The sequence below is a fragment of the Boleophthalmus pectinirostris genome, unplaced genomic scaffold, assembly GCF_026225935.1.
Source record: "Boleophthalmus pectinirostris isolate CB_2022bp ecotype Guang Dong unplaced genomic scaffold, ASM2622593v1 HiC_scaffold_3, whole genome shotgun sequence".
Classification (NCBI taxonomy): Eukaryota; Metazoa; Chordata; class Actinopteri; order Gobiiformes; family Gobiidae; genus Boleophthalmus; species Boleophthalmus pectinirostris.
Window position 1 is genome coordinate 22,297,291 of NW_026571299.1, and position 27,671 is coordinate 22,324,961.

The following is a 27,671-nucleotide window of genomic DNA, read 5'->3' on the forward strand; positions in this document are numbered from 1 at the left end:
AAATGTGATTTTTTTTATTTTTATTTTATTTTTTATTAAGAGTCACACTGGCTGAGCAAAGAGCAGGAGAGCCGCTCTGTCATCGGCGCTAAAAGCATTTCTTTAAAGTGACAAAAGGAGAAATTCAATTTGTCAATGGGACAAAAACTGGTTAAAAATGTTTCACAGCTCATCCAAGCTGCTTCTTCAGTTCTGGTCAGATGCTGGTGGACACTGCCTCATATCCGCCTGCAGGGAGGAGCTAACTACACTGAAACTACTCTGAAATTAATACTCTACTCGGCCTATTGAACTGCACTGAGTGTGGGGTCATATTAGCAGAATCATTCAAGGCCATAATGGAGCTTTCACACCTCTGGTCCTGACCTGACTGTCCCTGTTGTTCTATTAGTTTATTTTGATTTAAGTTTGAGGATGGAGTTGCAAACAGGAGAAAGATGATATCTGAGCCTTCCATTTCTGTTCTCTTTCTTCACAAAAATAGCCTCTTTAACTCCCCTCTCAAACCAGTTCTTGTCTCTGGCTCAGATCTGTACCTCACTCTCCTCAAAACTGGACAATAGTGTTGTAGTGAAGAGCGCACTAATCAAGACCAAGACCAGTCCGAGACCACAGGGTCCCGAGACCAGAACAAGACCAAGACCTCGACGGATTGAGACCAGGACAAGACCAAGACTTTTAAAGGTCGAGACCAGGACAAGACCAAGACCACGGCCCATAGAGACCAAATCAAGACCATCTTTGTCATTTTCTACATTTGTATTTTACAGTTATTTTGGCACATATATACTGTATATCAATGTTTTATTTTATAAATCTATCTCCATTTCATCTGGTTAATGTTCATTTAGGTTTAAAATTGGTCAAGCAAATTGTAATGAACTTAAACACTCTTCACTCCTTTTTTGAACCCTCACCCACAGTTTGAGAACCTACCGTAAAACTGCGGTCTCAAGACCAGTCAAGTACTACGAAACTACTGATAAACTGGATATACTTTTGACAAAATTAATTTCTTCTTTTTCCCTGGATTCTACTTGGACCATTGAGGATTGTACACACATTTGTTTTAAGATTTACATGTTTTGTCTTTCTGTGGGATCAACCTTCTCCAGACCTGAATGTGACCTGAGTATGACCTTAGTACGACCTCTCCTGTCCCCTGCTCTTTGCATAAAGTCCTGTTCTGCTTCTTACACAGTCAGGAGGAAACTGGCTTCATATGAAAAAGTTTTTCACACACACTGAAGCTCTGCGTCGCCATGGATACCCACACTGAGGAGAAAGGGGCGGGGCAAATCAGCTCTTTTCTTTTTCTCTTCCCAGAGGAAACTTGTACTGTGACTTTAGTGTTTGTGTCACATGTCTTTCATCTTCTCTGAAAACTCTTGTCATGTCACTTCAAAAAGTGTTATTGCCCGTCCAATCACAGTGTCATATTTGTAGAACCAGTGTCTCAAACGCAGAAAACATGTGCACTCGGCTCTGCCACCTGCCACCATATCAGGTTACCAATGTGAACAAACCAGAGCAGTTTCAAGTGCAATATATTTCTACAGAGAAATATAAAACTATATTCTAATGATTTTTTTGTGACTGAAACAAAAGCAGTGATCAATTTTTAAAGAAGTGATATCATAAAAGCACGAGCTGCTGCAAATAAATAACAGAATGAAGAAATAATGAAGAAATAATTCAGAGCAGCCTGCTGTTTCTCAGTCCTGTGTGTTTTTTTTTCCTTTTTTACATAAGCCGCACAAATGGACCATACAATACTCTGATTGGTTAATCGACCTGTCAGTCACTGCCCTCTGACATCAGGACAAGTTATTGTTAAGAGCCACACCCTCACTGGGAGAAAAGTGTGATGATCTTACATTTTAAATACAGTATTTTTGACTCTGTGGTTTAGTCCAGAATAGTACAACAAATACAGAAATGGTTTTCAGATTTTAGAATGTGATGACGTCATACTCCCACATGGAGGCAAGAGACAGATTTTCCTATAGATCACAGTGTACTTCACCATGAAATACCTAAGGCTATATTCAGACTGCAGGGCTTAATGCTCAATTCTGTTTTTTTTTTTGTTTTGTTTTTTTTGTGAAATCTGATGTTTTTGCGAGGTCATTCACATTTCCAATTAAATGTAACTTGTATGTGACTCCAGTGTGAACATTAAACTGCCCAAACGTGTCCCGCAGGTGCACTGGAGGCACGACGACGTCAACCACAGCGAGCGTGCTCTGTGTTTACGGAAGTTGTCCAACATGGACGCAAGCATTGAGCACCTGGAGATTTTAAAGTTTCTCTCGTACTGGAGCCCGAACATGAACAACTTACTTGTTTTAAGGAGGAGATTGAGAAGGAGAAGGACGAGGTTTTTGGCCGTGGCGTTTTGTGGGGCAGTGTTCGTTGAAAGGAACGTGTGGATGTGGAGACTGTAGCCAAGAGCGGTGAGTGGTGATGTGCTTCGCTTCAGTGACACAGAGTTCATTAACAATTTTCACCTACTTCAGCGCAGAATAGTGATGTTTGTGGCTTGTTGATAACGTGTAGGTCGAATGAATGCACTTTGGGCGTTCAGACTGAAGTCACATGTCAAAAGATCAGATATGTATCGGTTTTAGGACCACATATCCAAGTGGCCTGGGTGGTTCAGACTGTCATTAAAAGATCAGATACAGGTCACATAGGGGCCAAAAAATTGGATTTGAGTCACTTCAGGCTGCAGTGTGAATGTAGCCTAAGAGGTAAATTCACAAATGTTGAATCTGATCATTTTCTATGAGACTAGAGACTGAGCTGCCTCCATCTCTATTACATACGATTGTTCTATAGAATCTTGTGATTTTATCTGAAACACAACAATTGCTACTTACAGTGACACCACTCTGGGGGTGTTCTGCATGTTTTTCTATTGAGGAATGTTCAGCGATAGTACAAGTAGAATATTGCAGGCCTGGAGGTCGAGTGGTTGAAGTCTGGTTCTTAATCTTCATCTTCTCGTCATTTTGAGCAGTTTTTCCACAGACTAAGCACTGTCTCATATTACACCCTCCCCATCGCGCTCTTAATGATGTTTTTACGACTTGAGATTTTAATATCCTCTGTGTGTGTGTGTGTGGAGGTGTGGAGTGTGTGTGTGTGCGTGCCTTTCTGGTGACTTGTATTTATAGCAGTGAGTGTACACACAAAAGCAGATGCGACTAGGGTCTATGGGTGATACGGTTTTGAAAAGTAACGGTTCCAAAATCAAATACTAATACTGAAACTATTATTGAAACTATATACTCATCTGAGCAGGTATTGACTCTAAAAAGTCCTTTTCACAGGACAGAAATGAGCCTTTCCTGAATGTCTTTAGAATGATGTAGAGCAGAAGTAGAAGAGCACATAGACTAGTACACACACGGACCAACATGAACCTACTGGAATAGAAGAGAAAGTATGAACATTCAATACTGAAAATCTCAGTATTATTGAAAGAGTTTTTTTGTTTTTGTTTTTTTTTAATCATCCTGGTATCAGAATCAGTATTGAATATCAAGTCTGTTCGTTATTTGAATATTGAACTGAAATTGTGTTTGAAATTTTAGTTTTGTGACAAACAGGAGCAGACAGGTGCAGCAGACAGGAGCAAATGTGAGCAGCAGACAGGTGTAAGAGACAGGAGCAGCAGACAGCAGACAGGAGCAGCAGACAGGAGCAGCAGACAGGAGCAGCAGACAGGTGAAGTAGACAGGAACAGCAAACAGGAGCAGCAGACAGGAGCAAATGTGAGCAGCAGACAGGTCCAATAGACAGGAGCAGCAGACAGGTGTATCAGACAGGTGAAGTAGACAGGAGCAGCAGACAGGTGCAAGAGACAGGAGCAGCAGACAGGAGCAGACAGGAGCATAATGAAAGAGATTGTTTGTGTTTGAGGAGAGATGTGAGGAGGTCTCCCGCTGAGATCCAAACTTCAAATACTAGAGTGTGTAGTTTTTTGTGAGTTGGTTTTGGTGTGTGTGTGTGTGTGTGTGTGTGTGTGTGTGTGTGTGTGTGTGTGTGTGTGTGTGTGTGTGCGTGTGTGTGTGTGTTTAGAGCAGTGTCATGGAGCACATCACATCTGAGGAAAAACACAGGTTTGGAAAAGAACTTGGATCAGTGTGCAGAAGTGATATTCTTTTGTTTATTATGTAAAAGACTCTTTACCTGTGTTTGTAATTTATATTTTTTTTTGTATTTTTCTTTTTAAACAGGGCTGATCCAGAATCACTGCAAACAGAAACAAAACTGTAGCAGAGCAGAGCAATAATTTAAAGCTCCTGTATCACCCAACATGGACTCCATGTTAGAATGTTGTTCCCTCCGAAAATCAGAGCTGGAGTTGTGTTTTCTTTCATTCACACATGTTTGAGTAACACTTTGTTATTAGTCTGTCTACATCTCCAATGCTTAAAATGCTCTGTTCCACCTTGTGATGTCATGAAGTGGTAGTTTTCAAGTTAACAGGAAGCAGGAGGGAGGAGGGGCCAGGTGAGGGGAGGGAGGAACAGGTTTCACAGCTGTTATCTGCGGGTGAAAAAAACAAAACAATCAAAGAACCTGAAAGTTACATATATTATAAAAGACTCCATAAATGCATATTGTCAGTTTGATTGTGTATTTTCTGATTATAATTTCAGGACATGCCGCTCTGCCCTGACTTATCTGAGAAATCAGTCATACCAACTTCTTCTAGGGAGGGGACTGGATCTTCACCATGACCACACCCAAAGTCATCTTCAAAATATAATTCTTTAAAGGCACATGGGTTTTGTGTCTTTTGGCCACATTTGAAGTGTTTTTATGGAAACTGTGTGAGTACACAGGTGTGTGCTTTTGTCATTCCTGGGTTTGATCCAATATGTCCGACTTCCTGTTGGGTTTAGGGCGGGGCCATAATATCATTTTTTCATGTCCTTACATTTTTCTTACCGGGTTCAGTGTTGCCAGATTGGACGAGCCTTGGGCAGGCAGATCATATTTGGGTGACTTTCAGCAAGTCTGAGTGTTTATTATTTTTATTTATTTATTTAGTTAGTTAGTTAGTTAGTTTTTATTTATAACCAGCCAGTCAGTGAAGAGCCAGACATTCTGTGTTGGCAACGATTCCCGAGATCGAGGATTTAAAGCCAGGACAAAGAGAATGTTTGGTGAATTTTATCAAGGGGAAAAACGTTATTGCCTTGCTTCCTGAGGGATTTGGGAAAAGCTTAATATACCAGTTATCCTTGTTAGCTCATCCAGTTTGTTTCTGGTCACTGTTGTGTCCATCCTTGTACTGCTTGATTTTTGAGTTTTCGTGCTCTGGACTCAAACAATTGTGATGCCAAAATTAGAAATGGACAATTTGTGTATTGTATATTTGTATTAAGAATTATGTGAAAGTCTTGTCTTGTGTGGTTCTCATGGATTCTATCCTCTATCTTGTGTTGTGTAAAATGTGTCTCAATCTCTGTCTTCTTCTGTAGGATGGGAGACTGCTGTGAACACCAGGAGTCACCGTGTCCCTGCATTTCAGAACATGTCTGTGGACGTCTAAACTGCAGAGTTACTGTAGCTTAAAGGGCCCATATCATACTGTTCTTTGTTCTCTGTTCTAATATAGTTTCCTCACCACAAACAGACCTGGTACTGGAGGTTGGGCACAGAGCGAGAGTTGATTAGACTGACAAAGCACTCCGTGGGAATTAGACAGGGATTTATTCCACAACCCAGCAGGAGGACTTTAGCGTTATATTTTTCTAATGACGACTGATCGAGCTGGCAATTTCAGACAGTTTTATGTTGTTTGCGCTGTTTAAAGTCACCATAATTATATTGTAGTAACTTAATAACACCTTCCGGGTCAACGCCAACCTTGACCTCCAGTACACATAAAACATTAAGTCACATGACACGCATCACACCCATCACAGGCAAATCCTTAATATCCACGGAGCCCCTCTGCTGGGTACAGGCTGGTCCCTATTCCCCCCAAGTGGAAGCCAAGCAGCTCTGGCTCCGCAGGCAAACCTAAGGACTGCCAGCCGTGGGGCAGGCGTTCAGACCCAACCCGGCCCCCGTCATACCCCTTAACCGGGGCATGGCTGCGTGCTGCAGCGGTTGGTTTGGACCTACTGTCCATGGTTCAGACCCAAGTTGGTGTTCTCACCACAGGGACCACACCAGAGTTTGACATTTGGTGTAGAGTCAAGTGGACCAACACCATGTTTTTTTTTTTGAGGTCTTGGTCTCTTTGATTTAGTGCAGAAGCTTTTACATCAATGAGTGACTGAAGCTTTCAACGAACCAATGAAAACCAACCCAACTAAAAGCTTTTGGTTTGAATGGAACATTTGGTGCACCAACTGCTGTGGGTGTGAAAGATCCTCAGAGCCCATGCACGTGTGTGTACTTGTCATGCTCTTATCACTTGTCTCTTTTTTTTCAGCCAAATTTTTCCGCTCATGTTGAATCCTTTGCAATGCCGCATAGTTTTGACCTTATTCTTTCAAAAGGAGTTTATGAGGTGCACCATAAATATTTCAAGTCAAACACGAGCTCCACACGTGCACTCGCCTACTGTTTACTCCCTCTGTCAGAGCTACAGAATGTGGGGCGATGGTGTATGCAAAAATATACCTCTTTTAATGGTACTATAGAGTGATATCTGAACACCATCCATCACTGCTCTTTATGGCCTTTAAGCTGCTGGCACTGATGTGATTATGCAACACTAAGTGGATCAAAAGTATAAACAAATACAGCACAAAATGGAAGCTAACGTGATTAGCGACGAGGCTAGCGCTGTGATCAGGCGGAGTTTTGCCATGGGCTTGTTGTCCGTCATATTCAAATGAGCAGAGCGTGTTTTCAGACTTATGAAAGCTCTAAATCTCTGCTCAGATCTGTCAGGCGCACTGACAGGGAGCACAGGGACAGGTGCACTAGCCTCAAGCACTAGACTGGAACTGTGTGTTTCCGATTGGTTTTAAATGGATTTTTCCAACAGTGGAGCAGCATTTGAATTTAAAATGAGCTATAAAGCAAAAAAAACAAACAAAACAAAACAAAAAAACAACAACAATTGAAGTGCCAAAAAAAATAAAATAAATAAAAAAAAATAATAATAATAATAAAAAACAACCATGGAAGTGCCAAAATAAATAAAAAAATAAAATAAAATAAAAAAAATAAAAAAAATAAAGAAAAAACATGGAAGTGCCAAAAAATAAATAAATAAAATAAATAAATAAATAAAACATGGAAGTGCCAAAAAAAACAAAACAAAACACACACAAAAAAAAAAAAACATGGAAGTGCCAAAAGAAAAAAAAAAAAAAAAAAAAATCTTGGATCTTTCTACACAGTTATAACATTGGTCCCTGATCAAAAACCTGTCTGAAGAGGTTTTAGAGTCATCCATGCATGTTTGAGTCATCTAGCTCCTTTTAATATTGTCACACAGGCGTAACTAGACGGAATCTGTACCAGGGTTTCTTTTTAGTCTCGGTATAAACCACTGGGAAACTCTGGACACTCAAAGCCAAAGTTTTGGTTGATTCTAAAACATTTGTGTGGATTTAAAGTCCACAGGTGTCGGGCGAGAGGGGCGCGTTTACAGTGGAGGCGCTCGTCGTCTTTGGACTTTGAGGCTGTTGTTTTGGGTGAATCCTCGCTCACAACGGAGCACTTCTACGGCTTCTTGTTCACATGTACGCCCCAGTGCAGCCTTGGCAAACCTTCCCTCCAGACTGAACACCTGAAAGGTCTCTCTCCGGTGTGCAGTAACGTGTCTCCATAAGTGACTGAAAAGCTTCCCACACAGCTCCAGTTTGATCAGAGTCTCACCGACATTTGTGTCTCGTTTTCTTTTCCTGTTTGCGGAGATGAACTTTGAACCTCTGTTGGATTGTGTTTGTGGTTTTCTGTGTTTAAATGCACTGTCTGTGTTTAGGTCTGTGACGATAACAGATTTTGCTGGACCAAAAATTTACTGCGATAAACGATAACATTAACATTGAGATCTCTCCTGGGGCCTAGTCAAACCCTCCTTATGGTTAGAAGTGAGATACTTTGCAATGCCTACATCACCCATGCTAATAAATATACTAAAACATCAGGTTTGTTTAGATTCAGAGCACGAAAAATGAAAGTAGGTGTGGCTAAAAGTTCAAACTAAAACATGTTTCTCATTACAGATAACTTGAAAACAAACCTATTCCACAAAATCGATTTTTCAGTTACTGCAATTTTCTAACATGGAAGTGAGTGCACTTGTTTCTTTTATTAAGTCGTTTTACATCGATATTGTGGTTTAAAATGTGCACATTATAACAGAATGATCCAAAGGTGTCAGTGATTACAACTATATAGCAGATACAAGCACTGTAGCTCTGTTTTAAGAAGGAACAGTCTACAGAACATCCCAGCCTCGTCCTCCCAGTGTGAGGTGTGATCCTGGGGCTGGAGAGGAGAGTCTGACCCACGGTCCAGCCTCAGGTTCAGGAGGAGTTGTTTATTCAGTTCTGTTTACACACTGCTGGGTTTAACACTGGAGCTGGAGTGACAGTGAAATGATTGCAGCACTTTACAGCAGATTTCACAGCATATGTGTGGAGAAGTTTGCATATTTAACATGAACTTTATGTACTCACAAAGCAAAGGCAGACGAGCAGTCATACAGTCAAACATTCATATGGTCATATGGTCATACGTTCATACATCCATATATTCATACATTCATACATTTATACATTCATAATGCAATGGTGAAACTCCTGAAGAGAGACTCTGAAATATTACAATTTGCTCAAACCAGACATCAGCAGCACACAGCAGTTACATCAGAGCCCAACAAGCACACAATCTGACTACATTATCGCACTATAGCAACCCCTGAGTAAATATAGAAGGACAAATAAAGCTTCATTAAATGAACATCCATATGACAGTTCAGGCTATACTTATTTCACTAAAAAACACACATCACTGTGTTACCTAGCAACCATAATGTTAACGAGGGCCAACACTTGTAACAATAGTTATGACTAAAATAATACAAATAAATGACAATATCTTTATTTTGTGATGTTAAACTGTCAGACTTTCTTTGCATGTGCATTGTCTCTGCATTTGTTTGTTATTAATGTTCATATCTTCATTATGGACAAAAAAAGTGAAATAAAAACAGTAGGATCATGTAGAGCGAGTTCATATGAACCTTTTAAAACCAAACTGATGAGCCTGATAACAGCGGTTCCAGAGAGAAGGCTTTCAATAGAAAGTGTCTTAAATATATCTGTACACTGTGTTTGGAACACGACATCTATGACCAGCCAGTCTATGAGGTGACACACACACACCCTGTAGTTTGCAGAGCCACTAACCCCTGAGCCACTGTGGCCCCTAAACCATTCCACATGATCTCAAGATTTAGTGTTTCATTTTACTTTGTTAATATTATACTTTGTTCATAAGTGCCCAGGAACACTCCCACTGTCCTCTCTGTAACACATGGAGACAGTAGGAAGTGTCTCCTCTTCTCACGTTTATATAAAGAACAGGAGTTTCTGTTTTCTGCTCGGAGTCTGGCAGAACTACAGACATCATTAAACAGAGTAGAGCCTGACCGATATGGATTTTGTTGTGGCTGATATGATACCGATATAATGAGAGTTGGAGCTGCCGATAGCCGATATAATCGCCCATATATTTAGTGATGTAAAAATTCACTGTAAATCTTGAATTATAAAAAAAAAATCTTAGGTTTGGCTCTGGTGGTTTTTAAACTGGGTTTATTTAGGCAACATTTACTGTTATTCTGCCTCTTTACATGATATGTCATAGGAATAAAGCAGGTCTAAAGCAGGTCTAAAGCAGGACTAAACCAGAACTGAACCAGGACTGAAAAAAGACTAAATCAGGACTAAAACAGATCTAAACCATGTGTAAAACAGGACTAAACCAGAACTGAACCAGGACTGAGTGTCGGGACTCGGTCTCTATCTCTCTCCCTCTCTCGACCCCAAGATTAGTCCTGGTTTATTTATTTTATGCTGAATATATATATGCACTTTTTTTTTTTTTTTTTTTACCGTATGCACATGCATATTTTTGAAAGTTTCGTTGCCGCTGCCGTTGTCAAACTCCCATGAGTCTGCACGCGGTGTGAAGAGAAAAACAGTGAGAGAAAGAGAAAACACAACTTCCCAATCCCAATAAGGATCAGGCTCCCGTCGTTTGCTTCAAAGAGCCGGCTCTAAGAGCCGCTTCCTTCTCGACCGATCCATCACTACAAGCTAGTAAATAAACAATCGCTATTAACCTTTAGCCGTAAATGCTGCTCACCGCAGTTATTAATTATATGCGCAAATTTCATCATTCACACGTCTATTCACAGCTCATTTACATATCAATGCAGGTCCAGTAACAAATATATATAGTCAATATAGTCACTTTACAACAGACCAATAGAAAACAGCTTGTTTATGTGTGGGAGCTACAGCAGCTAACCGCTAACCAATCAGAACAAACCAAAACTAGCTTCAAAGTCGACACATTTCCAACACTCAGCGCTCACACAGGCTCCTCCTCACATCACAAATCTGCATGAATAAATGTCCTCTTAATCCAGACTCAAACCGATTGTCTGTAAAAGAATATAATCTCAGTGTTGCGCACATGGATCTATGTCTGAGGGTATAAAAAAAAACGCACGTGACTCTGGGGGTGTGTTCAGGGACAGTACGGACACACACACTGACAAATGACTCTGCAGATAAATAGTGATGCAGAGCCACATATTAGGACATTTATCTGTCTGTAAATTGGATTAAATGAACATAATGTAGAGAGTCTAAGCTTTATAAAGAGGTATAACATGCCCACGTGAAATATCGGCCCCTATCAGCAAGTGTATCGGCCGATAGCCGATATGCTTCCAGGTGCTCTTATCGGCTGATAATATTGGCCAACTGATATATCGGTCGGGCTCTAAAACAGAGGCACGTGCCTCTGTTAGACCAAAAGGAGATGGATGTTCTGGCTGAACTGGAACACATGAGACAAACAAACACACTGTCCTGTCCTGAGATTACACGTGTCAGTACTGTAATGTAAGACTCCAGAGGATACAGGGGAGGATAACTACATGTTTTAGCATGAGTGCTGCAGGCCAGAGGTCTCCAGCCTTCTCCCTCCTGTGAGCTACAAACCCAAAACACCAGAGAGCTGCTTCTTTTAGCACCTGCAATAAACTGAAGATCTATAAAAGCCCCGGCCTGAGACGCCATACAGAAACCATTATCCAGGTATTAGTGCACAGAGTTAGGCATCACAGTGACACATTTACAACAGTAATTAATACAGTCTTAGTTCTTCAGCACAATATGGATTGGCTTGGAACAGGGTGCAGAGATACTGAACCTCTGGAGCTACAGGTTGGAGCCCCCTCGTATAAACCAATCATCCTGAAGACAGGTGGGCCAGCTCAAAAAAATAGAGTGATAGAGTCATACAGAGTGAGAGCGATTGAGTCATACACATGATGTTAGAGGAAGACCTGTATTTAAGTTTCATGTTGAGAATTACTTAATCAAAACTACCTACTTCACTCAAGATCTGCTCAACCATAATGAACTTGTTCTTGTATTTGACTTTTTTTTTTAGTAAAACAATATAAATATAATTATACAAATAAAATGTATAAAATACTATAAGTAGACATAAGAAACTACTAAAGGTACAACAAGGCGACTAAATGAAATAATGAAACATGAATCTGTTTGGTGCATCTGTCCTACAGTACCCATTATTTTACGAGGCTCAAAATATCTCTTGTGTCTAATCATAAGGGACCTCCTCAAGTTCTGGCCCATTTATTGTGCAGAGGGGAAGCCTGCGCCAGGCTACTCCCGGACCGAGTGTTGAGACGGACCCAGGGGTTCTCCTGCATAAACCATCAGGTGACTGCAGGAGAAAGGAGCCAGAGAGCTGGTCCTAGGATTTTAGTTCAGTTCTGATACTGTTCATAGAGTTTTAGAATCATATTAGAATCTGTATCGTATTTTGAACAGCCCCTTTCACATCATGAGTCAAACTTATACTGAACCTCTTCACTGTACGTACCTTATGTCTGATCAAACCCATGTGTATGTACTGTATGTACTGTATGTACTGTATGTACTGTATGTACTGTATGTACTGTATGTACTGTATGTACTGTATGTACTGTATGTGTATATCGTGTATTCACCATGTGCGTGTGTTCTGCGTGTGTTCTGATGCTACAGGCTCAGAGCTGATCAGGTTAATTACAGCTCAACTAAAAATAAAACACATTTACTGAAGTGCAGAAAAACGTGTTGCTGGGAAACTCAGGCACATGTCCAAGCCACACACAGATATATACTAATATAAAAATCATTCAAATGTACTTTTTATCTCGCCTCTTCTAAACTTCTGTACAATACTCAGAAGTCAAAGTACCTCAAGATGACTCATTTGTTTTTGTTATACCACGTACTACATGTATTAAAGGAACAGTAACAGCAACAGCCAAAGAATTTTTTCTTTTTTCTTTCTTTTTTTTTTAGTTTGTTGTTTTTCTTGCACACTCAAAAACTTGTGTCCCTTCTGACAAACAAACTCCTGTTTGTCCTGGACGAGGGTCTTTCTGGTTTTTTTTATTTTTATTTTTTATTTTTTTTAACATGGTAATGTTGTTTCTTTAGCTTTAATAATCCACAGTATGGAACTTTTTTTTTTCTTTTACATTTTGTACATTTTTGAAAAATGACTTTGTGACATTTCTGAATCCTCCATGTATGATCCAGAGCATGAATTTTTCACATAATCACGGCTACACAAAAAAGTGGGTGGAGATAGGGGATGGGTGAAAACACACGGGAGGATTAGTCAGTCAGGGACACACATGAAAAGGAAAACATCACAGGGAGTGAAGAACATGAGGATTTCTGTAGAATCAGAAGCACTAAACTGAGGAGAGAGAAATGTGATTTTGTTTGTAAATGATGAGTGACCAATGAGCTCCTTCGTTTCACATGCATCACCGAAATAAACACATGTGATTGGACGATCATGTTTGGTTCTGGCTCAGCAGGTGCAGGGACCAGACTGAGATCTCTGTGTAAAAAATACTGAGAAATTTTGCCAAAATAAACACACATGGATCACATCAGACACATGTAAAGAAAATGCACAGAGCTTTATTTGAACATGTGAGTCCAGAGGTTCTGCTCTAATGTGAGTCCGCAGCTCTGATCCAGTGAGCACGAAAACAAACTCCTCATGAGTCTGGACTCATTCAGATTCAATCATTCGGTGAGAATGACAGTCGGCCTCACATGTCGCCCTAAAAACATCAACAGAGCTTATTGGCCATTGGTTTCTCTGGATTTCGCATCAGCAAAAATACCAAATATCATTTTTCTGTGGCCACACCAGGTACATCCTCCGTGTACTCATATTATTAGTAGTAACATTGAGGTACTTCTTCTCTGTAGTCATGTCATTATGATTAGTAACACTGAGTTACTTCATTGTCGTCATTGTTCCGTGTACTCATATATTTAGTAGTAACAGTGAGGTACTTGTTCTGTGTACTCGTATTATTAGTAGTAACAGTGAAGTACTTGTTCCGCATACTTGTATTATTAGTAGTAACAGTGATGTACTTGATTCGTGTACTTGTATTATTGGTAGTAACAGTGAGGTACTTGTTCCATGTACTTGTATTATTAATAGTAACAATGAGGTACTTGTTCTGTGTACTCATATTATTAGTACTCACAGTGAAGTACTTGTTCCGTGTACTTGTATTATTAGTACTCACAGTGAAGTACTTGTTCCGTGTACTTGTATTATTGGTAGTAACAGTGAAGTACTTGTTCCATGCACATGTATTATTAATAGTAACAGTGAGGTACTTGTTTCATGTACTCACAGTGGAGTACTTGTTCCGTGTACTTGCATTATTAGTACTCACAGTGAAGTACTTGTTCCGTGTACTTGCATTATTAGTAATAACAGTGAAGTACTTGTTCCGTGTACTTGTATTAGTAGTAATAACAGTGAAGTACTTGTTCCGTGTACTTGTATTAGTAGTAAGAGTGAAGTACTTGTTCCGTGTACTTGTATTAGTAGTAAGAGTGAAGTACTTGTTCCGTGTACTTGTATTAGTAGTAAGAGTGAAGTACTTGTTCCGTGTACTTGTATTAGTAGTAAGAGTGAAGTACTTGTTCCGTGTACTTGTATTAGTAGTAAGAGTGAAGTACTTGTTCCGTGTAGTTGTATTAGTAGTAAGAGTGAAGTACTTGTTCCGTGTACTTGTATTAGTAGTAAGAGTGAAGTACTTGTTCCGTGTACTTGTAGTACTCTCATTAGTTGTTGGTGTGGGTTTGATCAATAGCAGCTCTCGTCCTTCAGCTTCACTAAGTCTGACTCTGTTCTGTGGATTTAAACTCAAACTCACTGGAGTCTGCACAAGTCGATAATGTCTGACCCTCTCCTCTAACTCTCTCTCTCTCATCCCTCGCTTTCTCCCTCTCTCTCTCATCTGTCAGTCTCCTCTCTTTTTCTCTCTTTTTCATTCCTCTCTCCTCTTCTCCCTCGCTTACTTTTTCTTTCCCCCTTTTTTCGATGGAGAAAAGAACAGATAACCCTTTTTATCTGTTCTTTTCTCCAGCGTTATTTCTCTATCTCTCCTCGCTCTCATCTATTAGTCTCCTCTCTTTCTCCTCTCTCTTCTCTCTCCCTTGTTATTAGTCTCTGTCTCTCTCTTTCATTCTTCGCTCTCTTTCTTCTCTTTCTATTACTCTCCACTCTCTTTCTCTTTCTCTCTCTCTCTGTGTCTCTCTCTCAGTGCCTCCCTTCTCTTTCTCTCTTTTCTCTCTCCTCTCACCCCCTCTCTCCAACTGCCTCTCTCCTATTCTCCCTCACTTAGTTTTCTTTTCCCCTTTTTTGATAGAGAAAAGAACTTTCTTTCTCTTTCTCTCTCTTCTGTGTTCTCTCTCTCTCACTCTCTCTGTCTCTCTCTCCCTTCTCTTTCTGTCTCTTTTCTCTCCTCTCACCCCCTCTTCTCCAACTGCTCTCTCCTCTTCTCCCCCCTTACTTTAACCTTTTTATCTGTTCTTTTCTCTAGTCTTATTTCTCTATCTCTCCTCGCTCTCATCTTTTAGTCTCCTCTCTTTTCTCTCCTCTCTTTTCTCTCCCTCGTTATTAGTCTCTGTCTCTCTCTCTCAGTCTCCTCTCTCTCTTCTCTTTCTACTACTCTCTACTCTCTCTCTCAGTGCCTCCCTTCTCTTTCTCTCTTTTCTCTCTCCTCTCACTCCCTCTCTCCAACTGCTCTCTCCTCTTCTCCCTCACTTACTTTTTCTTTCCCCCTTTTTTCGATGGAGAAAAGAACAGATGACCCTTTTTATCTGTTCTTTTCTCCAGTCTTATTTCTCTATCTCTCCTCGCTCTCATCTATTAGTCTCCTCTCTTTCTCCTCTCTCTCAGTCTCCTCTCTCTCTCTTCTCTTTCTATTACTCTCCACTGTCTTTCTCTTGCTCTCGCTCTCTCTCTGTGTTCTCTCTCTTCTCGTTCTCCCTCTCTCTGTCTCTCTCTCAGTCCCTCCCTTCTCTTTCTCTCTTTTCTCTCTCCTCTTCTCCCTCGCTTACTTTTTCTTTCCCCCTTTTTTCGATGGAGAAAAGAACAGATAACCCTTTTATCTGTTCTTTCTCCATTTTTATTTCTCTATTTATTTCTCTCTATTTCTCTATCTCTCCTCGCTCTCATCTATTAGTCTCCTCTCTCTCCCTCGTTATTAGTCTCTGCTCTCTCTCTTTTCATTCTCCCTCTCTCTGTCTTTCTCTCAGTCCCTCCCTTTTCTTTCTCTCTCTTTCTCTCTCCTCTCACCCCCTCTCTCCATCTGCTCTCTCCCGATTCTGTTTAATCTTTTTTAACCTTTGTTAAAAACAAACAAAAACATGTCATATTTCTCTTTCGTCTTAGAGCTTGAGAGCTCAGCATTAATACAGTTGTGTTTTGGAGGTGTGATGCTATCTGGAGGCACAGCTCTGTCTGAAGCTCCGTTGCTCAAGATACTTTTTATCTGAACTTTGTTTGAACACAATCTGACCAGAAAGGACTACAGACGCAACGATACAGTTTTCCCATGATTTGATACGTGTCTCGATACTCTGGTCATGATATCGATTCGATTGTGGTACTTTTTAAAAAACACATTACAGTAGAACCCGTGTACAGCTGGAGTTTGTATGTGAAGTGTTTAGTTCATTTGGTTCAATCATTAGCAGCTCACATTCAGTTTATTGGTGCTCTCAGGTGCAGGTCAGACTCTCCTCCGTGTCCCCAGGACCAGGAGAAAACAGAGAGAGGATCGGGCATTTGCAGTGTTTGCTCTGAGGCTGTGGAATCATCTCTGCACATCAGGCTCACCCACCCACTCACTGTCTTTAAGTCCCCCCTAAAAACTCACTTTTCTCCTTGGCTTTTAACACAGTTTGAGAGTTGACTTTTAACCTGTATTTGTATTGTATTATGTTTTCACAGTTTGTTATGTGTTTGTTTACAGCGCGTTGGTCGACTGTGTTGTTTTAAAGTCCTCTACAAATAAAACTGAGTTGAGTTGAAAATAAGAACAGAACTTTCTCAGACTTTTCCATTTTTGATGATGAGTTGATGATTTCTTTTACTCCTGAGTCCTCTCGTGCACACGCCTGTGTTCACGCTGCTCTGCCTCGTCTCCAGCAGAGACAGTACGTAGCTCCTCCCACACTGCTCCCTACAGACTGTGACACACTGTGCTCTCCCATTCTCTTTCTGGACACTCAAACTCTGTTATATTACATAGAAATGTCTCAACAGAATAAAACTTATGAGGAAAAAATGGTGTATATCAACATTGCGTCGCATGTGAGTATACGAGCGCGTTTGATTAAAGCCAAAGCCAAAAGTGAGTCTAAAGTATTTAAAAGTTAATATTTTTATCATTCCTGGGTCTATCAACGTAAAATAAAAAGTGAGTGAAAGATCAAACCCTCCTCTCTTAGTCCCCATTCACACTGATACATATGTGAGTGGTTTTGGTTGTGGATGCAGTGTTCTTTCACACTAATCCGATGGAAAATGGCTCCAGAGATGAACGATCTGGTGCCTCCAGCTCCCACGAATTCATTTGAGAACAGATCTGATCCAGCACTGTGTGGATGCCTGAAAACACTGATACTCTGATGTAGGTCTGTGCGCAGCAAAGTAATTCACCACCAAAACACTAAGGCTACGTTCAGACTGCAGCCTGAAGTGACCCAAATCCGATGTTTTGGCCCCTATGTTCCTGTATCTGATCTTTTAATGACAGTCTGAACGACACAGATCCGATTTTTTCAAATGCGACCCAGGACACTTGGATATGTGGACCTGAAACTGATACATATCTGATCTTTTGACATGTGACTTCAGTCTGAACGGCCAAGGTGCATTCATCCACCTACACGTTCTCAACAAGCCACAAACGTGGCTGAAGTAGGTGAAAATTGTTAATGAACTCCATGTCACTGAAGAGAAGCACATCACCACTCACCACTCTTGGCTACGTCTCCAGATCCACACATTCCTTTCAACGGACTGTCCCACAAAACACCATGGCCAAAAACCTTGTCCTTCTCCTTCTCAATCTCCTCCTTAAAACATGTAAGTTGTTCATGTTCTGGCTCCAATACGAGAGGAACTTTAAAATCTCCAGGTGCTCAATGCTGCGTCCATGTTTGGACAACTTCTGTAAACACGGAGCACGCTCACTGCGGTCGACATGGTCGTATCCTCCAGTGCACATGCGGGACACTTTTGGGACGTTTAATGTTCACACAGGGATCACATACAAGTCACATTTAATTGGAAATGTGAACGACCTCGCAAAAACAACGGATTTCACAAAAAAATTCAAATTGAGCATTAAGCCCTGCAGTCTGAACATAGCCTAGAGGCTAGAATATATGTCCATTCATATATACCAGGAGTGTCAAACTCAGATTCACAGAGGCCAAAATTAAAAACTGGGACTAAGTTGTTGGCCAAACTAAATATTTATTGAAAAATTTCTACAACATCTGCATGTTTTTTTTTTTTTTTTTCTTTTGAGATATGCAATGTTAAACCTTTTCTTAATAAAATAAATGTGTAATAATAGTTTTGATTAAACATTGAATCCAGAACAAGCAGAATATAAAATAATAATAATAATAAAAAAGTTTAATAAATAATGTCTAACCTGTAGCTGGTGGTCCAGCTCTAGTAAGTATTTGATATGATCTCGCGGGCCAAATATAATTATATCGCGGGCCAAATTTGGGTCCCAGACCCGAGTTTGACATGTCTGATATATAAGGTCTGTGTGTACGACCTGCAGATTTATAATCTCTGAAAAGTTTCACATGAACCATCTCCAACACGACAGAAACACAGAACAGACTCACCATCAGCAGAACATCCATCTGTCACAGACAGAACACTCATATTCCAATGAGTCATGTCCGTTAGTCCAACAGAAGCTGAACAGCATGAGTGCACAAGGAGCGAGCTGTTTTTTTTGAGCACTCAGTTTATGCAAATGAGCTTTTTGTTTCTGTAAAACGTAAACAAAATGCTCAAAGCTGTGAGGATAAGGAAGGCTTGGGGACACAGACACGACATGTGTGGACACAAAAAGTTTCCAGTGATACTGTGTCACTAAGAATCAATACCACAATACAAAGAGTATTTCTGAAATGTGAAATCCTGTTTGTTTTATTCTGATCCAACAGTCTGAGTGTCCACAAAGGAAACAGTCCAAACGTGTCTGAGTTTCTGTGTGTCGCTGAGGAGATGATCCCTTTGACTTGGTCCAGAACATCCCATAATCCCGCTCTAAACTCTGGATCTCTCCAAACAAAATGTCTCCTCCAAAGTGCGTTGCATTTCACACTCTTCCTCTGTTTGTGTTTCAGGAACCTTCTGGACAAAGACACCTTCTCCAAATCTGACCCATGTGAGTTTTACACTTCTACTAAATACAAACATATCAAAAGCTGCACTACGGAACTTTTCGGGTGAAGAGTATCATTTACAAATCACAATAAATCAAGAGTATTTTTTGGTATATTTTACTAGATTATTTTGTTACAGAGCTACACTTGTGTCGCCTGTTTAGAGGAAAGAAACTCATTTATGCAAAGCATTTGACTCCCTCTCTCTGTTTCTCTCTCTACCTCTTTCCTCACTCTATATTCATCTGTCGCTCTATATATCTATCTTCTCTCTCTCTTTCTACCTCGCTCTCCCTTTCGTCACCCTTTTCTATCTATTTCCTCCTCTCCTTTCTCTATCTCTATCTGTCTCTCTTTCTCCCTCCTCCCTCTCCTCCCTCTCTCTTTCTTCTCTTCTTTTTCCTCCCTCTCTCTTCTCTCCTCTACCACTCTCTCTCTCTGTCTTTTTGTCTATCTCTCCTCGCTTCCCTCTATCCATCTCTCAGTCTCTCCTTCTCTTCCCTTTCCCTCTCTCTCTCTTTCTCTTCTCTCTCTTTTTCTCCATTTCTCTCTTCTTTGTTTCCTGTATTTTCCAGTTTTTGGCTCAGATTTTGGCTCACAGTCATCCCACCCCCATCTAATTTATTCTTATAATTTTTTAGTTTTCCTCTCCTCTTCAATCCTCTCATCTCTCTCTCTTTCCTCCCCCTCTCTCTCTCCCATTTTCTACCTCCTTTCTCTGTCTCCCTCTCTCTATTCTCCCTTTCACCTTTCACCCCGTTTTGTTTGACATGTGGTTGTGTTTTTGGGCCCAAGTTTTCACAAACTACTGTTCTCTCTGTCTCTTTTCTACTCTCCCTCTATCTCGTTCCCTCTTTCTCTCTCTCCTCTTCTCTGTCTCTTTCTCTCATCCTCCCACATTTTGTTTGATGTGTGCTTGGGCCAAAGTCCTTTCAAACTCTTCTCGTCCATCACAGCAACAAGTGCAGTGTTAAAATTAACTCTCGCAGAATCAGATTGAACATTTTCTCAGAGTTTATATGAGTCCAATCTGTTCTAGAGTTAATTTCACATTTTTGGAAATGTTGATGAAATAACACTGGACCAAAGTTCCTGTTTAACCTTGAAATCTAGAGTTATATTAACATTTTGAGAGTAAACGGATAACACTTTGGTCCGTGTATCATTCGTTCTTTTGAATTTCACTAAAAAACTATCAAATGGGAAAACAGTTTATTTCATTTTTCTGTTTTAATGTCAAACAAAACAAACACATTTCGACCTCAATTTCCAATATTTAATTTAAAGTTTATTTCAAATAACACGCCGCGTGTGAATTCAGTGTCAACCATGGATCTATAATAAAAACTATTTTCATTCTCTGAAGTTAACTGAACAAAGTTTATTTCTGCCTCCTGTTTGTCGTCATGGAGTTCAACTGTGACTTTCTAAGATGTGAAAGTAAAAACATTGAAGAAGAAGACAACATGCTTGTCCAAAAAATGTCAATGATTTTTCAGGTAACTTCAGCAGCAGAACTTGGGGGGCAAATAAACCAGACAGAATAAAATATCAAAAATAAAATAGGCACCAAATCTGTTTTTTGATTGGTGTTATTTGAAATAAATTTTAAAATAAATATCGGAAATAGAGGTCGAAATCTGAAATAACAAACTGTTTTCCAATTGTAATATTTTTCGTTCTTAATTGAAATTCAAAAGAACAAATGGTACACGGAACAACTTTGTAGGGTTATCTTGATTTAGCTAAACAACACACAGAGGTGTTTTATTTTTACACTTTATTTTAGTTATTTTTAGATAAAATTATGAACAAAACTGGTTCAAACTGGTCTTCTCTCACAGGAGTTTGAAGTGGTGGTGGGAGGAGCCAAATTAACACTGAGGAAAGTTGAATTAACTTCAGCCATATCAACTCTGGCAAATAACCCCAACTCCAACACACATTTAACTTTCAAAGAGTTCAAATAACACTTTTTGTGTTAATAATATTTTACCCTGAAATTTTAACCCTGCAGTTTTTGCTGTGTATCTCTTCCTCTCTTTCTCTTCTTCCTCTGTCTGATTTGTTGATCAGATTCTGGTCTTACACCTCTCCTCCTCATGCCCCTCTTTCTCTTTCTTTTTCTCTCTTATCCCTTTCTCCTTTTTGCCTTTTTTCTACTCCCTTTCTCTACACCTCCCTTCATCTTTCTCCACATCATTTAGTTTGATGTGTGGTTGAGATTTTCTGTCTGATTTGCTGTTCAGATTCTGGCCTTACACTTCTCGTCCTCACCTCTATCTTTCTCTTCCTCTCTTTCTCCTGTATTCCAGTGTTTGTCTCTGATTTTGTCCTCTTTCTCTTTCTCTCTCTCCACAGTATGTGTTCTGTACACACAGGGAGTGGAGACCAAACAGTGGAGAGAGGTAAGAACCCTTCACCCAGCCTCATGTGGACTTCTTTTGGTGTCTCGATAAAAAGTTGAAAAAAATAAAATAATAAATAATGCAGACATGGTAACATTACTGTACATCAGGGCCACTCAACAGAAAAAGTGCAGAGAGAAATGAGAAAACACAATATGGACACACGAGTGAAACCGAACAGAAACTCAGGCAAATACTTGTCCACCCAAAAGAGAAAATAGAACCGGAACATAAATGTAACATCATATAGAAAATACTCTACATGTTCTGCAATAAAACACACATGGGGGAAACAGGGAGGGTGTTCAGTCCACGATAAAAAGAACATAGGACAGAATGTGAGAAGCAAACAGCGAATCGTGAGCAACAAAACACAAAGCAGAACAGGAACAACTCAAATGATCCGTTTGTGACACTGTAAAAGAGAGAAGAACATTCTGGACCGGGACGAGCAAACATCACTAAGACAGACGAAAACAATCACTGTCACTGGAATAAAGAGGAAATCGAAATGAGAGAATGGAAACCCGACCGAAGTCTGATGGGAACTTACACGTTGAGCATGCCAACTGTTTCATGTCTCCAGTAAAACCAGTCGCTCTGAGACTCTTAAGTGTTCAAAGATCAGACTCTGCACTTCTAGTTTAGATACAAGTCAAACGTGTGTTATTATTATTTATGAAATGTGGTGCAAAACTTCAGATACAGGATTTTTAAAGCATAAAAGGTTGAAGTTCCAGGAAGTAGAGTCACTGTCACTAATCTTCAGCTTCACCTCGACCTGTGCTCTGTGTGGATGTAAACAGACACATGTAGTGGTGCAGTGGGGATTTTTTAAATATGGGTATGTGATTCGGGACGTCATCGATGACACCCCCCCGAAATACACACATTTTTACTCAAAATGATGCAGAATCATCATATTAACATTAACATCCTTGATAATCACCTACAGAACATAAACCACAGAGTACAACACATGAACCAGGACTAAACTAGGACTGAACCAGGACTGAACCAGGACTGAACCAGGACTAAACCAGGACTAAAACAGGACCAAACCAGGACTAAAAGAGGACTAAAAGAGGACTAAACTTGCTCTTGAGGTATAGAACTCCGAGCCCGTGGAGTAGTGTGTCTGCAAAGCGTGGCTGGGCTACAGCTGTGTCCTTTCACCCGTGGTCACATGATGGTGTACACACACGCACCAGGCCTGTCCCGACACTTAGTCCTGGTTTAGTCCCGGTTCAGTCCTGGTTCAGGTCTTTGCAGGACAGTCCTGCATCATGAGTCTATGCAGTTTCTTTTCATCATTGCCAAAAGCTCTGGTTTGACATTTAAGTTATAGCTATTTTATATTTGTTTTGTTTTTCTCACATCGGGAGCAGTGGGTGGACGGCGTACCCCTGCATACCACACCCACTACACCCCTGGAACACACATGAGGAGCTACTCTCACTTTCATACTTTTAAAGAACGCCTCACATTGGATTCACAGTGCTGTTTTGTGGGCTGGGGTCATTATTTGCGCAGGACAGTTTCTGCGGATCATGTGGATGAGATGCTGTAGGTTAAATGTACCACTTTACAAGAGGTGAAGAATAAAGTCTAATCATTTTCACTTTATCCCGAGTTTACATTTTGCATCTCTGTGTCCGTTAGAGGAACAAACATTATCCTCCGTGTTTTAATTTGTCGGTCTCAGGTCGGATTTGATCTCTGCTCTGTCGGACGTGGGACGAGCAGAAACAGAAACATTTGGCCCGATCATCAAGATAAAAAGGTTGAACGCCAAACTTTGAAATTCAGAAAATCGTTCGAGACAAATCAATAACATCTCCATGGAGAAAAAGAAAAGTTACATAATGCAGCTTTAATATTAACAGTATCTCATATAAACACTTCACTGACAAGCTCTTTGGCTCCTGTTCTTTCTCTTTATATCTCTCTTTTTCTCTCTCCTCCTCTCTCACTCCTTCATCCTTCGTTCTTACTCCCTGTCTCCTTCGCTCCCTCCACCACTGTTCCTTTTCCCTCTCTCTCTCTCTCTCTCTTCTTCTCTTCCTTCCCTTTCTCTATCACTGCCTCTTTATTCCCTCCCTCCCTCACTCTTCTTCTCTCCCCATGTTCTATCTCTCTTTGCTGTTGTCGCTAATAGCTCCAGTGTCAGCGTGCCCGTACATCTCGCTCTCTCGGTCTCCTCCCTCCATCCCTCTCTCTCTCTCTCGCTGTTCTCTCTCTCCTTCTTTCTTTCCTCTGTAGTTACTAATAGGTCCAATGTCAGAGCGTCCGTACAGCTCTCCCTCTCCTCTCGCTTCCTCGTTTTCTCTCTCTCTAAGCCATTTTCTCTAATAGGTCAAGTGTCAGTGTCGTGCAGCCATACAGCTCCCTCCCCCTCTCTCTCCATCTGTTTCCCTCTTTTCCTCCATCTCTCTCTCTCTCTATCCCTCTGTTCTCTCCCTCCCTCTCTCCCTTCACCCTGTTCTCTCTCTATAAGCCATAGTTTCTAATAAGTCCAGTGTTAGTGTGTCCGTACAGCTCTCTCTCTCTCTCTCTCTCTCTGTACTCTTCCCCTCTCTCTGCTCTGTCTCTCTCTCTCTCTTCCACTCACTCTCTCTCTCCCTTCCTCCCTCGCTCTCTCTAAACCATAGTTCCTAACAGGTCCAGTGCCAGTGTGCCATACAGCTCTCTCCCTCCCCCTCTCTCTTCATCTGTTTCTCTCTGTTCCTTCCTCTCTCTCCCTCTCTCTTCTCTCTCCCTTCATCCTGTTCTCTCTCTATAAGCCGTAGTTTGTAATAGGTCCAGTGTCAGTGGGCCCGTACAGCTCTCTCCCTCTCCTCACTCTGTTTACTCTCTCTCTCTTTGTACTCTCCCCCTCTCTCTGCTCTGTCTCTATCTCTCTCCCTCCCTCTCTCTTCCACTCTCTCTCTCTCTCTCTCTCTTCCTCCCTTGCTCTCTCTAAACCAGACATGTCAAACTCAGGCCCAGGGGTCAAATTTGGCCCACGATATAATTATATATGGCCCGCGAGATCATATCAAACATGTATTAGAGCTGCTCATCAGCTACAGATATAAATATAGACTATAGAGACATTATTTTTTTAATTTTGGGTAACACTATTAGTATTAGGGAGAACATATTAATAACTAGTTAATAGTTAAATGCATAATATGTGCTTAATTACACCTTTGTTGGTATTTATAAAGTTGTTTTTTGTTTTTTTTTGCATTTTTGTCTAAGGCCCTATTTCGCGAGTACTAACCCATTCATTATTTTCTTCACGTTGAAATAGTGCATACACTGAAATCTTAATAAGCATTAATAAATGTTTGATTAATATCAACTGATAGCTAAATAAAAAGCAAATTAGCAAACCAATTACCACTTAGTTAGTGATTAATATGGTCCCTAAACTAAAGTGTTACCACATATTGTTATTGTTTTATATTACACTTGTTCTGGATTCGATGTTTAAGCAAAACTATTATTAAACATTTATTTGAATAAGAAAAGGTTTAACATGACATATCTCCAAAGAAGAGAAAACATACAGATGTTGATGAAAATTTTCAATAAATGTTTAGTTTGGCCCACGACCAGTTTTTAATTTTGGGCCAATGTCAGAGCGCCTGTACAGCTCTTTTCCTCTCCTCTCTCTTCCCTCGTCTCTCTGTTCTCTCTCCCTCTCTCTTTCTCTCAAGGCCATAGTTTCTAATAGATTCAGTGTCATAGTGCTGTAAAGTTCTCTTCCTCCGTCCCTCTCTCTCTTCCCTCCGTTTCTCTCTCTAGGTCATAGTTTGTAGCAGGTGTCAGTGTCAGTGTTGTAGGTGTGTTCTAGTTGGAGTGTTGACTGTATAAGACTATATAAGTGTGGGGCTCTGAGTGTTTGTGGATCGATTTGTGACATTTGTCTCTAAACAGCTCTGCTCACACGGAGGAGGGCTCTCACTCTTTTACCTTCTTATTTACCATCTTTAGTAGATTTTATGTCTGTAAAACTCTAAAACTCTAAATTAGTACGATAGATTTGTTCTACTGCGGACAGATTACAATAGACGGACATTAAAGAGGGAGTATTACACTTCTATCAAAGTCAAATACTGGAACACATCACAGATCAGATCATCATTTTACCTTTTAGTGTTCTGAAAATGACCTTTCCTGAAAACAGTGTCTTTAAAAAACATATATACGTTTATTATAGACATTCATAGTCTCACCCCCCTTTGCTCTCCATGTACTCCCCCTTCAGAGCGCTATCACAACACAACCAGAGTCATCAGAGTGTATCATGTTTTATATTTCGGGGAAATTGCCGTACTCGAGATGACACTGGGGATGTTGGACTGAATTGTACAGCGAATAGTGAAGAGGGTTTGAACAGGGCCTGGGAGAGATCACTAGATTACTCAAACATGCAGGGATCTAAAACCTCTTCAGTCATTTTTAAGGGAACAACGTTATAACATGGTGGAAAGCTCCAAAAAGTCCATTTAAAGGTTCACTATAGCGTGGGCTCCATCATCTTTGGACATGTGTACTTTGCCAGGAATGTTTCACACTATTTTTTAAATGTATTTATTTAAATTGAATAGGACTATGTCACATAATACTCGAGAACCTAGATCCTGACTTCAGATTTCTTGGTTATGTTGCTAAAACACACCACATTCTTTCAGGCTTGTGAAGTATGAATGGGTGATTGACAGGCTAATTAACCAATCACAGAAATGCATGGCCCATTTGTACCAAAACAAACATGGCGGCTTAGAAGTGAAAAAGAAAGAACGAAGATAACACACACTTCTGCAAAGTCAACAATGAAAGCACAAAACTCTTGAATCTGGGCTAAAAGTGATAGACTTTTTTCTGAATAAGACACAGACATGTCACCTACATTTAACAGACATGTGACACACACAAGTCATTGTGATTAGATGGGGGGGAACAGAATGTAGGAGGAGCTGGCTCTCCAGGCTGGAACATAAAACCCTGGTCACAGGAATTTCAGGCACAACATGATGACAGCCCCAAGCCCCAGGCCTACACCACAGACTCTCTCTCTCTCTCTCTCTTTATTTAGGTTTGGTGCAGGTCGGATACTTCATTTTGACAGGTTTGCTGTGGCTCAAAAGAAACTGGTGGGTGGGCACTTCAGGGGGTTCGCTCAATCAGCTTGAGACATTCTCCTGATTCTCCTGCAAGTCCCTCCTTTTTCTGAACACTTTCAGCGAGAGCCGTTCAGATGGAGAATGTGCAGAATTCAGTTCACAGTGATGCACTCATCAAGCTGGAGCCAGTCAAGTTGTAGATACACACACAACACATCAATAGCATCAACTAGATACTCAACTAGTATCAACAATAGATACACATTTTATTAGGTATCAAAAAAAAAAAAAAAAACACATGCAAAAAAACAAAACCTCACATAAGTGGATGAAACTTCATCTTGAGTTTTATCAGAACTAGTGTCTAAAAAGCTTTTAAAATCATCACCTGGTCATCAAACTCAGAATCGAGTATTGAGTCTGTTCTATTTGTAGTATCATGACAGTCTCTGTTTCAGCAAAGAAATCTTAAAAATGTATTTGTGCTTTATATTAATACTATTTAAAGTAAATCTATATTTTCCACATGTCATATTTGTTGACCTTTGCTTGTAATTTATATGTTAATTAGTCGAGTGTCTTGGCTTCACCTGCGTTCAGCCCCACTTGACTTTTTCTCATCGAGGAGAATCTGAATTTGAGCCATTCGTAATTTTTCTGTCAAAATGTTAAATTGAACAGACCTCATGCTCCACACGAAATGCAATCATCTTTGATTGTCTCTTTGTACTGACGTCTCTGTTTATTTGACTGTTTACTCCATCTGCCCCTCACCTCTGACCCTCTTCTCCTCTGACCCTCTTCTCCTCTGCTCCTCTGCCCCTCTTCTCCTCTGCTCCTCTGACACTCTGACCATCTTCTCCTCTGACCATCTTCTCCTCTGCTCCTCTGCCCTCTTCTCTCTGCCTCTTCTCCTCTGCCCCTCTTCTCCTCTGCTCCTCTGACACTCTGACCCTCTGCTCCTCTGACCCTCTCCTCTAACCCTCTTCTCCTCTGCTCCATCTGTTCCTCTGGTCTCCCTTTTGGCCTCCATCCTTACATAAGCGACCTTCTACATCACTGTTTGTACATGTCTGAACTTATATAATATG

At 40.5% G+C, this 27,671-nt stretch overlaps 1 protein-coding gene across 4 annotated transcripts in view; it reads left to right on the forward strand.

Annotated features, from left to right (window-relative positions):
- cpne5b (copine Vb) overlaps nucleotides 1-27,671 on the forward strand; it is a 336,051-nt gene that overhangs the window by 60,233 nt on the left and 248,147 nt on the right. For all 4 annotated transcript variants that reach the window (XM_055160489.1, XM_055160490.1, XM_055160492.1 and 1 more), the window contains exons 2-3: nucleotides 19,020-19,060; nucleotides 21,420-21,466. In XM_055160489.1, coding sequence (XP_055016464.1) covers nucleotides 19,020-19,060; nucleotides 21,420-21,466 — 88 coding nt within the window. The remainder of the gene's footprint in view (nucleotides 1-19,019; nucleotides 19,061-21,419; nucleotides 21,467-27,671) is intronic.